We start from the raw sequence: 13,276 nt of genomic DNA, 5'->3' as shown, positions 1-13,276 counted from the left end.
CAACAAAGATTTGAATATTATCGACCAACGTATTGTAAACAATTGTATGATATTTCAAGAAATACCCTTGGAAGAAGAATGGAGGATTCCATTTTTTATGAACTAATTTCTGCAAAATACAATAAGATTTTTATCAATAGAGTTGACCAAGCTGAGATTGACGATATTATTAATTTTATATGCACGACCTAATACAGTATAATTTTGTTTCTCGTATTTAATTTTGATATATACTCTTTAAGTTCTTTTTTCTTCTGTTTAATTGTACCAATTATTTAAATTGTGTACGTTTACGAAATAAATAAAACTTTGTAATTAGAAGAGTCAATAAATTATGAATAATCAATTTATTACCAAATAATTTAATTATATCGGCCTATGATATAAATGGTGATAATTTAAGACATTATTTCGAGCTTGATTACGGTACAAGGATCACATCATTAACAGGTTCATAGAAACATTAAATGCATAAAATCAAGAGCGCTTCGCGCCACTTCTTAGAAGCACTTCCTGTGGACGATGGAAGGTCCGGACTCGTCATATTCCTGCTTGGAAATCCACATCTGCTGGAAGGTGGAAAGAGAGGCTAGGATAGAACCTCCGATCCAGACGGAGTACTTCCTCTCAGGGGGAGCAATGATCTTGATCTTCATGGTGCTGGGGGCCAGGGCGGTGATCTCCTTCTGCATCCTGTCGGCAATACCGGGGTACATGGTGGTACCACCGGACAGGACAGTATTAGCGTAGAGATCCTTACGGATATCAACGTCACACTTCATGATGGAGTTATAGGTGGTCTCGTGGATACCGCAGGACTCCATTCCCAGGAAGGAAGGCTGGAAGAGGGCTTCAGGGCACCTGAACCTCTCGTTACCGATGGTGATAACCTGACCGTCGGGAAGCTCATAGGACTTCTCCAGGGAGGAACTGCTGGCAGCGGTGGCCATCTCCTGCTCGAAGTCAAGGGCGACATAGCACAGCTTCTCCTTGATATCCCTGACAATCTCCCTCTCGGCGGTGGTGGTGAAAGAGTATCCTCTCTCGGTCAGGATCTTCATAAGGTAGTCGGTCAGATCACGACCAGCCAGATCCAGACGAAGGATGGCATGGGGGAGGGCATATCCTTCATAGATGGGAACGGTGTGAGAAACACCATCTCCGGAGTCCATGACAATACCGGTGGTACGTCCGGAAGCATAAAGGGAGAGTACAGCCTGAATGGCAACGTACATGGCAGGCGTGTTGAAGGTCTCGAACATGATCTGAGTCATCTTCTCCCTGTTGGCCTTGGGGTTGAGGGGGGCCTCTGTGAGTAGGACGGGGTGCTCCTCAGGGGCGACACGAAGCTCGTTGTAGAAGGTGTGATGCCAGATCTTCTCCATATCATCCCAGTTGGTGACGATACCGTGCTCAATAGGGTACTTCAGGGTGAGGATACCTGCAAATAATCCAGATTAAAACCTTAAACAAGATGGCATCCAGCCTATTAAAGAACCTCAAAAATGACGGAACAATAGTGAATAAATATAAAATCAATGTTCAAATACTAGAAATGAGAACAAAAAAACAGGTTTTTATTTGACTTCATCAGGTTGGATTAAGATTTTTAGATTAAGACTTATCTAGTTTTATCTAGTTTTGTTTTCAGCCTCGACATTTATCCAAGTAAAAGCCAGTTTACTAGTAGTATTTTTAGATCAGGACATTTTACTATTTTCAAAATAATAGATTGGACATTCGATAAACAGGATAAGAATAGGACATTTCATGGATAGGATTCATTAACAGAAAATAAATTTAGTAGAGAAACTTTTTATTCCTCAGATTTAAGATTTTTAAAAAAGATTTCAGTTAAGTTCGTTAAAAATATGACATCTTTGAGAAAATTTGATCAATTTGAGATAGATAAAATTTTAGAATATTTCATATTAATATATCATATTATTGATTTGCAATGGGGGTGTTTCCACTATTAAGATAATATATTATGTTATCAGTTTCAAGCAAAAAAAAAAAAATGTGAAGTAAAAATCCGGGAGATCGCAGAACAAACAAAAAAAAACCAGGAACACTTAATTATTTTTATTCTAATTGAAAAATATCATGTTTATGAAAATGAAATTTACTGTCTATGAAAGGTCCCTATACATTACAAAATTAATATATATGCATTTTATCAAAAATTTTATATCCCAAACTAATCACATTTTATAAAATTATGACATATTTGTTTCTAACAAAAACCATGATTTGTCTGTGCAAAAAATGCTTTTCTGTTTAAGTAAATTTTTCTTAAAATTTGGCAAATCAAGATCATGCAGTACTGTTAAAAAAAATCCGGCTCAAGCTAATGATTTTTTACAAATTCATGAGATATTATTAAGTTGGGTCTGTCCTAGTATACGATTTTTGGACCCCCCCCCCCCTCCCCTATCAATTTTGTACATGANTAAGATACTTTCTGGGCCGAGCGCTGCGGCTAGGATGGGCTAGGGGGCCGAGCGCTGCGGCCACAGGTTAGGTTAGTTAAGACCCTTTCTTGGCCGAGCGCTGCGGCTAGGATGGGCTAGGGGGCCGAGCGCTGCGGCCACGGGTTAGGTTGAATTGAGAAACTTCCTGTCACACCCATGTACAAAATTGATCGGACAGTCGCTTAAAACGCTTACAATCTATTAAGGGGAAGAAATCCATCTGTGTAATACCTGAACTACTCAACATTAAATAATTTTAAGCAGAGAATTAATTGGAAATAAGCCAGGATCCGAATAATTTTACGGATCCGCTTAGTTGCTGATTAATATCTCACCTCTCTTGCTCTGAGCTTCATCTCCCACATAGGAGTCCTTCTGTCCCATACCGACCATAACCCCCTGATGCCGGGGACGGCCGACGATTGACGGAAAGACGGCACGAGGTGCGTCGTCACCGGCAAAACCGGCTTTACACATTCCAGATCCATTGTCAACAACAAGGGCAGCTACTTCGTCATCACACATTCTAGTAAAAACAAATTGTGAAAATAAATATTTAAACCTTGATTAAAATAAATAACTGAAAATAATTTGAAATAACAAATATTTCAAAGAGACGCCTAATAAAGATAAAAATTCAAATCAAAGACTTCAAAGATATGAGTAATACTAAATTTAATCAGTTAAAACCGCAAAGTATGAAAGTGTTTTACAGGTTTTTGTCTTAATAACGCCCCCTTTTTCCACCTCCATGCACTCTCAAAACATTGTTTCAGCTAACCATGTTTTACATCAAAATAAATAAATTTATACTTTAGTATGGATCCGCGGGTCCTAACAGCTCTTGAAATAAAATTCCATATAATAAATATATTTTAATATAAAATTTGGCTAGAATTACGAAAAACTGCATTTACGGGAGTTACGGCGGCCGATGGAACATAATTCATAGAAAATTAAATCTTACATTTGTTCAAAATACTAATAACTAGAATAGGGGGCAAAACTTATAAATTTAACTCACTTATCAGTTGAAAAGATTGACCTTCACCGCTCAAAGCACCAGTTCTGAATGTATTAAATGATTGATAACTTGACGAATGCGCCCTAGTAGCTTTTCTATCCGGGCCAGTACAATGGTTTCCTCTGACCAATCAGAGTTCACCTATAATACATTCCAACCAATCAGAGCACTGAATTCCCGGTATGACCATATATGGTAAGAAACAAACTTCCTAGAAGAACTGGTTTTTGATTCAGCCCAACTTAACATTACTATCCTATCGGGAGAATCGGGACGACATTTGAGGTAAAAAACTCGAATTGTGGTCAATTTCTTAGACGTTCTGCCATAGGTAAAACCATAGTTACACTATGGTTACGCTTTACCAGAGCAGTGTAGATAGATAGATACGACCTATAGTTGTACCTATGGTTAAATGAATAAGAAATTGGCCAAGGTAGATACGACCTATAGTTGTACCCAGAGGCGCAACTAGGGGGGGCGGCCGGGCGCGCGCCCTCCCCTAGCACCTGAGAGGGGGGGCGCGCCCCCCCTGCAGAATGAAAAGAAAGAAAGAATGGCGAAAATCAGTATCATAGGAACAAGAAAACCAATAAGAGTTATTGTAGAAATTTTATTATACTATATGTTAGTTTTAAAAAATATATTTTTATCTTTCTCAATTCTAAAGGCTTTTGTATATTTTTTAATGTAAAAAAAAGTTCTGAACTGTATTTTATTTGTGTTGAGTTTATAGAGTACAAACTGTCTCAATTGGATACTGTTATTATGCAGCTATAGATGAGAGATTTGCTCCAATAACATCAAAAGCCATGGGTTTGCTTTACAATTGTTACCAGAGAAAATAGCTTCTCATACCCTGGCTGATCTCAAGATAAACTTTCAGAGTTTAGAGTTTTATCAGTCTTTACTTCCAAATCCTTTACTCTTACTGGACCGAACTTGTACTATACAAGAGCAACCTGGAGATGAGAGGGAGCAAAGCCATTCCAACAAATCTAGACGAAGCTTTGCAGAAAATAAATTCTTCAATATTCCCAAACTTATTCACCAGCAGTAGTAAAAACACTTCCTGTCTCTAGCTGTGAGGCCGAGAGGTCTTTTTCTTCGCTCAGGATGGGTTAAACACTTGGTTAAGATGAAGCATGGGAAATTCTTTGTAAATTTGCATCCACGAGCCCTACAATATTCCATTGTTGAAGGACAGATATTATTGAATTGTTCTTTTTTAATCATAAGAATTTTTTTTAAAGTACATTTTAATTCTCCTTAAAGGAATTGAAATGCCAGAAACTCTGATATTTTAATTCCCTTAATTTTATCTTTGCAACCCAATGTCGTAGATATCAAACTTTGAATTCTTTTGGTAAAATATTCCAAGTTTGAAATATCAAATATTTACTCCACTTGGTACAAAGATTTAGGGATTAGAATATTTGAGTTTGTGGCAAAAACTCAGTTCCAAATCTAGAGAAAATTCTGAACCTGGCAAAGTAATTGAGTCTTTGCCACAAACTCAAATGCTATAATCCCCTTATCTTGGCAGCCTGATGGTGTAAATCTTTGATATTTCAAACTTAGACTATTTGATCCGACAGAATTTAAACTTTGGAATATCTAAGTTCTACGACATTTAGATTCAAAGAAATGGAGATTAGAAAATCAGAGTTTGTGGCAGAGACTCAATTCCTTTCTAACTGATTATCATATTTGATAACTTACAAGATTTATCTTCTTTGACAGAAGTTCTATAAAATCGAAAATGAATTTAGATTATGAATGTTGGTTATCAATCATTAATTCAATAACTTCAAGAGAAAAGGTAACATTATCTGTCCTTTTTCAATGTAGATTAGACCAATTATATTTTGGAGACTCAAACCAATGTAATATTTTTCCCAATTCCTTCTTTTTGAGTTGATGACTATTATGCTTAAAGCTTGAAATAGTTTTTTTAAATCTTCAAATTTTAACTCACTCCAGGCTTCTGCAAGGTTCTTTGCAAGAGAGGGGGAGTCCAGAATTCCTCAACGAGTAATCACCGCCACCCAAATGTGTTTTGCGGCAAGCGCGCTCATCAATTGGTAATCACCGTAAAACTTTGTTCTCTGAGATTTTAATTTAATGCACTTTTAACACAATTTTCGACATAGCGGGGTTTTCAGATTTGTTTGGCCAACAAAAACTGAGAATCGAAAGGCACAGTTGATTTTAGCCGAATCTTAGATCCAAAATTCGCTCATTTAATGACTGCATTCCATGCATGATTGGCGTTAAGATACTAAAAGGTCGGGCTGCATGTTTACTAAAAATTTTCTCATCCCACGTGCAAAGTAAATAGATCCATCTCCAATAGCCCCCCCTTTTAAAGAAAAAAGTTTAAGCCCTTCACATGGACAAATTCCTGAATACGCCTCGTCCATCTTTTGTCAAACTTTGCCAATTAAGAAAAAATACCAAATTTTTTCCATTAAAATTTTTAACTATATTTTCTGCAGTTCAACTTAGAGAAGTCAGTCATTATTATAAATTTATTCTCACAAAAAAAACATGTATGTCGTACTTCTCAATTACAATAAATTTATCATTTAATTGGTTACACAAAACTTAACTTAAAACCTAAATAACTTAAGAAAAGCATTATATCGGACTATTAGGATTTTTGCAGGGTAATGCAGCTATAAAAGGAAAACATGGATAAGCCCCTTACTCATGGCAAACAAGGACATGGAAGGACTTCGATCAGAAGGTCTATAATGGCATGGGTTATGGACAGACAAAAGATAGTCAATTACTGCCAGGAGTTACTTACAGCATTGGTTAAATTCTACAGTAAAATTTTAAGTTGGTCTCCAGAAAAGGGGTCAAAAGATACTCTAGACCCCCCTTTTTTCCAAAGGGGGGTCTTCGACCCATTGACCCCCCCCCTGTATTCGCGCGCTTGCCTCGAGTTCCTCGGGGTAATATATACGAAACAAATTTCGAATTTTTTTTATCGATTTTTTTTTCATAATTAGATTTTTTAAATTCTACGGGCAACGCGGGGCATTTCAGATCGTAGTTAAAAATATAAAGATTGATATTTTGCCTGTTTTGCATTATGCTTTCTTTTCCTTCAGTGCTATTGCGAAGCTATTTGCATCAAAAAAATGAATAATGAACAATGATGCAATGTTCATGACTGACTATATTGACTGATATATCATTAACAAATATTTATTTTTACTCCAGAAAATGTGGCCTCAGAAAGGGTGTAAATGCCTGTAAAAGTTCATGAGAAGCTCAAGCTAGAAAATCTTCAGTTAGTACTAAACTTCGAGAACAACTACCCTGCAAACTTGAGGATGAGTACTAACAAGGAATAGCTTCTCTTAAACCTGACCATATTTTATTCACAGTGATAACCCAAAATCAATGACATTCAAATATTTATTTTTACTACAAGGAAAGTGGCCTCAAAAACTTCAGAAAATTTTAAGATTTATGAATCAAGACTAAAATAAATAAATTTTAGTTTAGATGGATATACAACTGTTTTAAAACATGTTATCGTTTTCTTACAACTTTACAAGGTATTAAAAGAATTGAAAAGATGTTTGTATTTGCATTCAATATTTCTATTATAACTGAAGGAATAATAATGTGGTATCTACTAAATCGAAAAACTCTGTTCAGAAAAGAAAATTTTGTAAAATCCGCAAACTTTTTGTTGTTTTTGTTTTATACTGTACAAAGATAAGATGCCCAGAGATAAAGCCACATTAATTAAAAGTTAAAATAGAAAATGGGCACGAAGCGCCCTAAAATTCTTAAATCCGGAAGTGGTGCAGCCCTAATTCCATTATGATAAATGATTATTAGTTATTGGGGACCTCACTTCAATACTTAATAGCCTAATATATAGGTTTTTAACTTAATTTTGTTTTGGCCAACAGATTTATACGGTTTAACAGAAACCATTGTTTTCAACATCATTATTACATATTATATATTATATATTATATATATATTAGGCTCTTCTATTTAAACTTTTAATTGTGGCTTTATCTGTGAGCATCTTCTCTTTGTACAGTATAAAACAAAAACAAAAAAAGTTTGCGGATTTCGTAATATTTTTTCTCGCATTTTCAAAATTTTACAAAATAAAAAACTTTTAAACACAAATTTTTTAAATTTCAATCATTCATAAACCTTCCCTGGGGTCCCTAGATGTCCCAAAAAAAATTTGGGCCCGATCAGTTCAGCCGTTTTGACGTTTATTGGATACAGACAAACAAACAAACAGACAAGCCAAATTTATATATAGATTACAAATTCGTCGAATGCCGATTTATTCACTGAACTAAATTCAAGGACTTCGGCAAAATCGTACCTTTTTTAAAATAAAAAATATCTCAATCAAAATTATTTATTTCGAAATTGACTCTACTCGGCACAGTTTCCGATATATACTATACATTATATACAGATTACAGTGGTACTGTCTCAATAAACATGGGAATTAAGAGGCGACATCAGACTTTATATATGAGCCAATTTCTAGAGTCTATAAAACTTAGCGAAGATATAAAAAGATAATAATAAATATAAACTGAGTCCGAATCTTAAAACAGAGTATCGAAATGAACCCCAGTGTCGGAAACCCGAGTATCGAAATTAAACCCAGTGTCGGAAACCCGGTTTCATGTATGAGGTCAGGCAGTTTTGTAGATACTAACAGTTTTGCTAAGAAATATTATTTCATGTGGTTTCTTAACATTCTCTATTCTGAAATCTACGCAAATGCATGACCCCAATGAGGAGACTCGGGATTTTGTTTAACGATATTCTCTTAAATTTCCGGCTCTAGAAAAAAAGTAAACATTCGGTACAATTGTTGAAATTTCGATATTCAGTGTCCGACAAAATATTTGAAAATTGTGAAAAATTTCTACAAAAACGTCTAATTTATAATGTTTCTATTAAATATTCCAACATGATGAAAATGGGACGGAACTTGAATTCCGTGACACATTTGACACCATGGAAAACAAAAATCCTATTGCCACTGCACCTATTGTATTAGCTATTTTTTTTCGAAAAGTAACGATAATAATAATCGCAGTCAGCCCACTAATCCGATATTTATTAAGGCTTGAGCTCCCCTTTGTTTAAGTTGCTCAGCATTAATTCAGTTTTGAGCTGAATATGAATCCAGACGAGGGAGTCAAGCTAATACGGCCACCGCAGGCCCTTCTGTGTACTCACCCGATTCTACTTGGTCCTGAGCCCGTTCTTTCCCGAATAACGTATAGAGCCCGTCCTAAAGACGTACTTTAGGGGACTATAATTTGGCCGCTAGATGTCTCACGCGAAATTCTTATCTGATAGATAATTCGTACGCACACAATCGGAGACATATCATCTGATCGACCATTGTACGTTAAAGAAATAACGGGCTATGCCGGTACCAATAGTATGCTGAAATACGCAAAATGTGGTTTTTGGATTACGGGTTGGTAAAATAATAAACAATAAACAATTAACAATAAACAAATAAAACAAGGATTTCATTTTACGAGGAAATACATAACACACCCAAAACATGGAGTATATTTTTCAATGAGGCTTTATACTCAAAGATCATTTTCATCCCATATAAATCTTTCTTTTTTCCAAATTCAGCGAATAAAACCTTTAAAAATACCTAACATATAGAAATGATTTTAAAAGCTGGGGGGTGGGGGGCACTGTACACTGTACAGTGTTCATGCTTGTTGTTAACTAGTTTTCTTATTTTTTCTTTTTTGATTTCTCCGTCGTTTTCTCTTCTTCTTCTTTCTCCTCCGACTCCTAAACATCAATGTTTGATTTCAGTAGCAGTGACATGCTAATAATTATAATATTATTATTAATAATAATAATAATAGTACTGTCTTCACACCACATTTTTAGAAAACGAAAAACACTAGACTGGGGCCAAGAAACTCCATTCCTGAAAACCACCTCTGAATATCTAAACTGTACTCATGCTAAAAGTCTTGTATTGCACCTGTTTTTTTTTGGCAATTCCTGTCAATTATAAAATGCGATATCCAGAGAAAAGAGTATTAGTTTGTAAACTTTTATATTGTTTAATGTAATTTTGCTTAAGACAAATTATAAATGATAAATATATATTAATAACCAATCAACTATTATTCCATGGAAATCAAGGCTGAGCCCTTATCATAAATAATTCGAACCACAATCAATATAATACTAATTCATTTATTTAGCAAAACATGTGCAAAAATATTATTATACAATTCTTCTGTTATACCCTTTCCAACGAGCTATAAAATGTTGAAATCCAATGACGGGAAGTAGGCCCAATTATAGATTTAGTCTGGTAATTAAATATAACAAGGTGCCTAAGGTGTCAGACAGTATGTATGAAAAAGCCCAGTGAGGGGCATGAATTATTTAGAAAAAATTATCGCAAAAATAACAGCATGGGGGGGGGGGTGTCAGAATAGGGTTAAGATTTTATTTGTCTCGAATTAATACCAAAAATATTAAGATCATGATTCAAGACATGGCATGCAATGACATGGCCAACAGAGTTAGAAATGGTCGGGATTCGAAAGAAAAAAAAATGATCTCGTAATTTTTGAAGATTTTTTTAAATTAGGAATTTTTTCCATTTTTAATACACATGGTGAAAGAAAAGAAAACAGGAGAAAAAAAACTTCAACTCCTTGATAAAACAAATGTATGAATACCTGATCTTTGTATTGACATGATTGCAGATCAACAGTTTCTCCAGTAACACGACATCTAGTCAAGAAATCAATTCAATAAAACCCCGGATGAAAAATTTTAGGTCAAAATATAATCATTATTTTTCAGAAATGTCAGACATCGTTTCTCAGAGTACGGCTTAATAAGAAGCAAATTAAAACTTATGGTCAATCAAATTTAAGTTCCAGGCCCCTTTAACAAAAGAAAATGTTTTAATAAAAGAGAACAAGGAGGAGTCACCTATGAAGGATTGCTTCTTCATATGCTTTCTTGACAGCTTTCTTCTCACTTGGTTTCCTGCTCTGAACTAGTTTGCATTTATCTAGCTCTGTATCCACTCCCAGGGGTTCAAGTTTATCTCTAAACAATATATAACTTATATATCGAGCTCTGTATCCACTCCCAGGGATTCAAGTTTATCTCTAAACAATATCTAACTTATATATCGAGCTCTGTATCCACTCCCAGGGGTTCAAGTTTATCTCTAAACAATATCTAACTTATATATCGAGCTCTGTATCCACTCCCAGGGGTTGAAGTTTATCTCTAAACAATATATAAAATATATATAGTAGTGGGAATATATATATATCTAGCTCTGTATCCACTCCCACTCTCAAAGCATTTAAAATATGAAAAGTGGGAATATTAAGAGTTATCCTCATAGTATGAGCATTTAGAGACAGACGACAGTACAGAATTTATTTATTCTAATTTCTAATAATTCCTGGCTCCCCGCAGCTTAAAATTATTGAGCAAACCAAAGTTATTTTCCAGGCATTTGTCCAAATTATACATTATAAATGTCATGTTTTAAGAATTTAAGGCCGTCATTAATATCTCATTCTTTGTTGGGAACCCTGTATGAATTAAAAATTTAGTTTCTCATTGCTAAATTTAGCTTTTTTATTGGAAATAACTGATTAGTTGGGTGGAAAAGTATCAAACTGTTTTTTTTTTGTATTTNGGGGGGGTTGGAAGAATTCTTTACAATATATTCTAAACAATACAAAATTCTAGGAACAGTTTAAATTTACGTGACATTTCATAAATTCCAAGTCAAAGAATGAATAAATGAATGAATGAATGCGTTAATTTTTGTGTTAATTAAGAAACTAAAGAATCAATTTGATAAATATACTAATGAATGGATGAATGAATGAATGCATTTCATGATCAACCTGGTGAATAAATAAATGAATTAATTGGTAAACTTATTGAATGAATGAATGCCGCGTAGAAGAATGACTTCTTAACTCTGTATGTACCTTGGTAACCACTGCCATGTTCGCTTAGTATCAAAGAATAAAATGAGGTAATGAGGTTTAGTATGAGTCTCCGCTAGGTTGAGAACCTCTACCGGAGGTACTGGTATAGGAACTCCGTTGTGGAAATATCCTAAACAGAAACATTTTTCTAATTTTTAAGAAATACATTTGATCCAGTACAACCAGAACAGCTCGACCCTGCTGGACATGATACTTTGACTGTAGGTTAATTGATAATAATAATAACAATATAGGCACTCCGTTGTGGAATTATCCTATACAGAAATTTTTTATAATTTTAAGAAATACATGAGAGCGTAAAGGGTACAGCACTCAGAGAAATAATCTCAATTTATCTAGTATTATTCAATAATATTTCTCTTTATCTAGCAGAATTAATAAGTTAAAATTCATCCATAAGCAATGATCTAGGAATTAGAAAAATTCGCTATGAGAAATAATCTCAATTTATCTAGTATTATTCAAAAACATTTCTCATTGTCTAGCAGAATTCATAAGTTAAAATTCATCCATAAGCCATGATCTAGGAATTAGAAAAATTTGTTATTTTCTGTTAGGGATTTCGTTACCCAATTAATCACTGTTGTAATTATTGTAGTAGTATTAAATCTAATACAGAGGAAAGAGTGCTCCAGTAAACGTGGGAATCAGCGGCCGATTTTAACTTGATAAACATTAAAAAATTGAAAATTGTTGCAATTGTTGCATTAGAACAAGTTTTTAAAGATTTCCCAATAATAATAAAAACAATCAACTATCAAAACCATCACTGCGTGGAAATCAAAACCGAGACCCTATCATAAATAATAATAATAAAAAGAAAAAGCATGGTCTACTTTCATATGCAATATGCATTGTCGAAAGATTGACGAAAAAATTGATCTTAAAACAATTTACTTACAGGGGAGTCTTCAGAGACGACTGCACGGAATTTATTCTGTCTGAATTCTTAAATTTATGACCCCCTATCAGTTGTCAGCTAAATTTGTTCAGCGCCAAATCAATTAGTTTGTCATTATAAACATTATTATTAACAGAAAGCCAAATTCAATCTTTCGATCATAATATTTGAATAGCTACAGGTCTTCATTAAAGTTTCATCCTTTGTGAGTACCCCCGTAGGTTGTATTTTAAAATAAAATATTCAGAAAGATCTAGTAAGGTGTCACCTGTTCTTGGCATTTTAGGATTAATAATGAGAGCAGGATACCAGGGATATCCTCGACACTTAGCCCACACTAGGTCCAGAGGTTCAAGAGGTATATTCAGAGCTCCGGCTCCGTAATAAGAGTCATCTCCTAAATGAGAGTTTGTTATCCACTAGATTGTCAACGTATTTTTACGCCATCTTTAATTTGGGGATTTCCAAGTACAATCTTTAAACCAATTCAGATTAAAAACGAACAGCATTAACATGAATAAAAAAGAGATTGGCTAATAGTTGTTCCATTCTATACAGAAAAAGAACAAAAGATTGTCCATTATTTGTTCCATTCTAGATCGAAAAGAGCAAGAGATTGCTCAACAGTTGTTAAATTCTAGATTAATAAAGAACAAGATTGTCCAATATTTGTTCCATTCTAGATTAACAAAGAGCAAGAGATTGTCCAATATTTGTTCCATTCTAGATTAACAAAGAACAAGAGATTGTCCAATTTTTGTTCCATTCTAGATCGAAAAGAGCAAGAGATTGCTCAACAGTTGTTAAATTCTAGATTAATAAAGAA

The 13,276-nt window shown here is 34.3% G+C and overlaps 2 protein-coding genes and 1 long non-coding RNA gene across 4 annotated transcripts in view; all 3 read right to left on the bottom strand.

The window, feature by feature from the left end:
• Positions 1 to 330: 330 nt before the first annotated feature.
• On the bottom strand, positions 331 to 3,606 carry LOC111711299 (actin, clone 403). Of its 2 annotated transcripts, XM_023485622.1 has the most exons (3): positions 3,499 to 3,606; positions 2,810 to 3,000; positions 331 to 1,441 (listed from the first exon to the last, which is right to left on the bottom strand). In XM_023485622.1, the coding sequence occupies exons 2-3, from the start codon at positions 2,997 to 2,999 to the stop codon at positions 501 to 503; spliced, it is 1,131 nt and encodes a 376-aa protein (XP_023341390.1). In that variant the 5' UTR covers position 3,000; positions 3,499 to 3,606; the 3' UTR covers positions 331 to 500. The 2 variants fall into 2 exon arrangements, with proteins under 2 accessions (XP_023341390.1, XP_023341392.1); XM_023485624.1 differs by lacking the exon at positions 3,499 to 3,606 and having other exon boundaries at positions 2,810 to 3,002.
• Positions 3,607 to 7,892: 4,286 nt separating this feature from the next.
• Positions 7,893 to 9,214, bottom strand: LOC111711298 (uncharacterized). The gene is made up of 2 exons (XR_002767217.1): positions 8,552 to 9,214; positions 7,893 to 8,456 (listed from the first exon to the last, which is right to left on the bottom strand). It is a non-coding gene; the product is annotated as an uncharacterized LOC111711298 (long non-coding RNA).
• Positions 9,215 to 9,270: 56 nt separating this feature from the next.
• The window catches only part of LOC111711296 (bromodomain-containing protein 1-like), a 29,807-nt gene continuing 25,801 nt past the window's right edge, over positions 9,271 to 13,276 (bottom strand). The window contains exons 29-33 of the mRNA XM_023485620.1: positions 12,719 to 12,847; positions 11,529 to 11,658; positions 10,501 to 10,620; positions 10,242 to 10,296; positions 9,271 to 9,330 (exon numbers count right to left, since the gene is read on the bottom strand). Of these exons, the coding sequence (XP_023341388.1) occupies positions 9,271 to 9,330; positions 10,242 to 10,296; positions 10,501 to 10,620; positions 11,529 to 11,658; positions 12,719 to 12,847 (494 nt within the window). The remainder of the gene's footprint in view (positions 9,331 to 10,241; positions 10,297 to 10,500; positions 10,621 to 11,528; positions 11,659 to 12,718; positions 12,848 to 13,276) is intronic.

Source organism: Eurytemora carolleeae, unplaced genomic scaffold (genome assembly GCF_000591075.1).
Source record: "Eurytemora carolleeae unplaced genomic scaffold, Eaff_2.0 scaffold986, whole genome shotgun sequence".
NCBI lineage: Eukaryota > Metazoa > Arthropoda > Copepoda > Calanoida > Temoridae > Eurytemora > Eurytemora carolleeae.
The sequence above is the reverse complement of the archived record's forward strand: the minus strand, read 5'-3'. Positions and strand labels throughout refer to the sequence as shown.